Raw genomic sequence first — 1451 nt, 5'->3', positions numbered from 1 at the left:
AAACCTCGTTGTCCGGTTGGCACGTCAGCAGACACTACAATGAGGTGACCGTAAAAGTGTCCTCAGGGTGTTGTTGCTCTACCATGGGTCCCAAAAACCCGCTCTTCTGGGTGGGGGCCATGACGGGGTGCCCTTGGGGTGCAAAACTGGGGTACCTGTAGTTGTCCTGCAGCTGCAGCATTGAGTCTCTCGGTACGGGGGAGATGTTCAAGTCATTGATCAGGGGACAAGCGTAGGGTCCTCGGTGGTGAGCCCGGGACATCTCCAAGGGCTCCTTCTCGCCCTTGGAGGGGTGGGTGCCGCTCGGGCTGCTCAAGTGGGGGTTCAGACACGGGGGGTCCGTCCTGCCCATGAAGTCCACCAGCATCCCGGCCCCCGCTTTGCCGTCGTACGAAGGGCTCCGGGTGCTGGCGTTGGGGGAATACCAGTACGGGGGGTTTTTGCAGCTGGGGGAGTCGTAGTGCGGTTGAGGCATGGGGAGGTCGCGGCAGGCCAGGTGGGGGGCGTGCGGCAGGGCCCCCCCCTGCATGCTGTGTTTGAGCGAGTCGCAGGCCGGCAGCTTCCGGATGCTGCCCGCCCGGAGGTCCTCCTTGAAGGCCAAGGTCGGGGAGCAGTTGGGCGAGAAGGCTTTCTGCAAGCCGGCCTCGAAGACAGTCTGCTGGCCGGGGGCCGCCAGCTGGTGCGGGAGGGCAGGGAAGTGCTTGCTCTCCAAATCTGGCTGCCCCAAGCCGGGGGAGTCGCTCTGGAACCCCTGGACGAAGGTCCCGTCCGAGGGGGTGGAGGGGTTCATGGAGTAGGGGCCGGCGTAGTCGCAGGGCTCCCGCTCGCCCACCCCGAAGCCCCGGGACTGGGAGGGCAGGGGGGACATGCTGCTGTCCCCGCTGTAGTAGTCCAAGCCCAGGTCCGTGCTCTCCTGGAAGAGGGGGTTCACTGCCTGCGACTTAGTGGGGAACTTGGCCTTGCCCGTCCCCCTCTCCTTCTTGGAGGCACAAGCCCCCCGGGAACCCCGGGGCTGCCGGGGTCCCGTGTTCCTCTTGGCGGGGTACACGGAGGAGGAGGAGGAAGAGGAGGAGAAGCTCAGGTGGGAGGTGTCGAACATATCCACCTTCTTCCGTCGGCCTCGACCGGGCTTGGAGTTGCTCTGGAAGAGGACGCTCTGGTTCCAGTTGTAGCCGGGGGCGGAGGATGCCTCGTTCCAGTCCATCATCAGCTTCTCCAGGCTGGAGAGGCTGGACTGGCCCTCGCTGGAAGATGCCTCGCTGTTGGCGCGCCGGTAACCGGCCGGCTGGTTGAACTGGGTGCTGTCGGAGGAGGACTCGGAGAAGGTCTCGGAGACCGTCTGCTGCTTGGCTTTCTGCGGGGTGTAGTTGGAGATGTCCAGGATGACATTGGGCTCGTTGAGGTGGCACTCGAAGCCCGGGTTGTAGAGCTGGCTGAAGGCTTCCGAGCTC

At 64.6% G+C, this 1451-nt stretch overlaps 1 protein-coding gene across 1 annotated transcript in view; it reads right to left on the bottom strand.

Moving 5' to 3' along the window:
• Positions 1–6: 6 nt before the first annotated feature.
• The window catches only part of AHDC1 (AT-hook DNA binding motif containing 1), a 57365-nt gene continuing 55920 nt past the window's right edge, over positions 7–1451 (bottom strand). Inside the window, exon 4 of the mRNA XM_029963025.1 lies at positions 7–1448. Coding sequence (XP_029818885.1) covers positions 35–1448 — 1414 coding nt within the window. The 3' untranslated portion in view covers positions 7–34. The remainder of the gene's footprint in view (positions 1449–1451) is intronic.

Source organism: Manacus vitellinus, unplaced genomic scaffold, assembly GCF_001715985.3.
Source record: "Manacus vitellinus isolate BGI_N305 unplaced genomic scaffold, ASM171598v3 scaffold_52_pilon, whole genome shotgun sequence".
Taxonomy (NCBI): domain Eukaryota; kingdom Metazoa; phylum Chordata; class Aves; order Passeriformes; family Pipridae; genus Manacus; species Manacus vitellinus.
The sequence above is the reverse complement of the archived record's forward strand: the minus strand, read 5'-3'. Positions and strand labels throughout refer to the sequence as shown.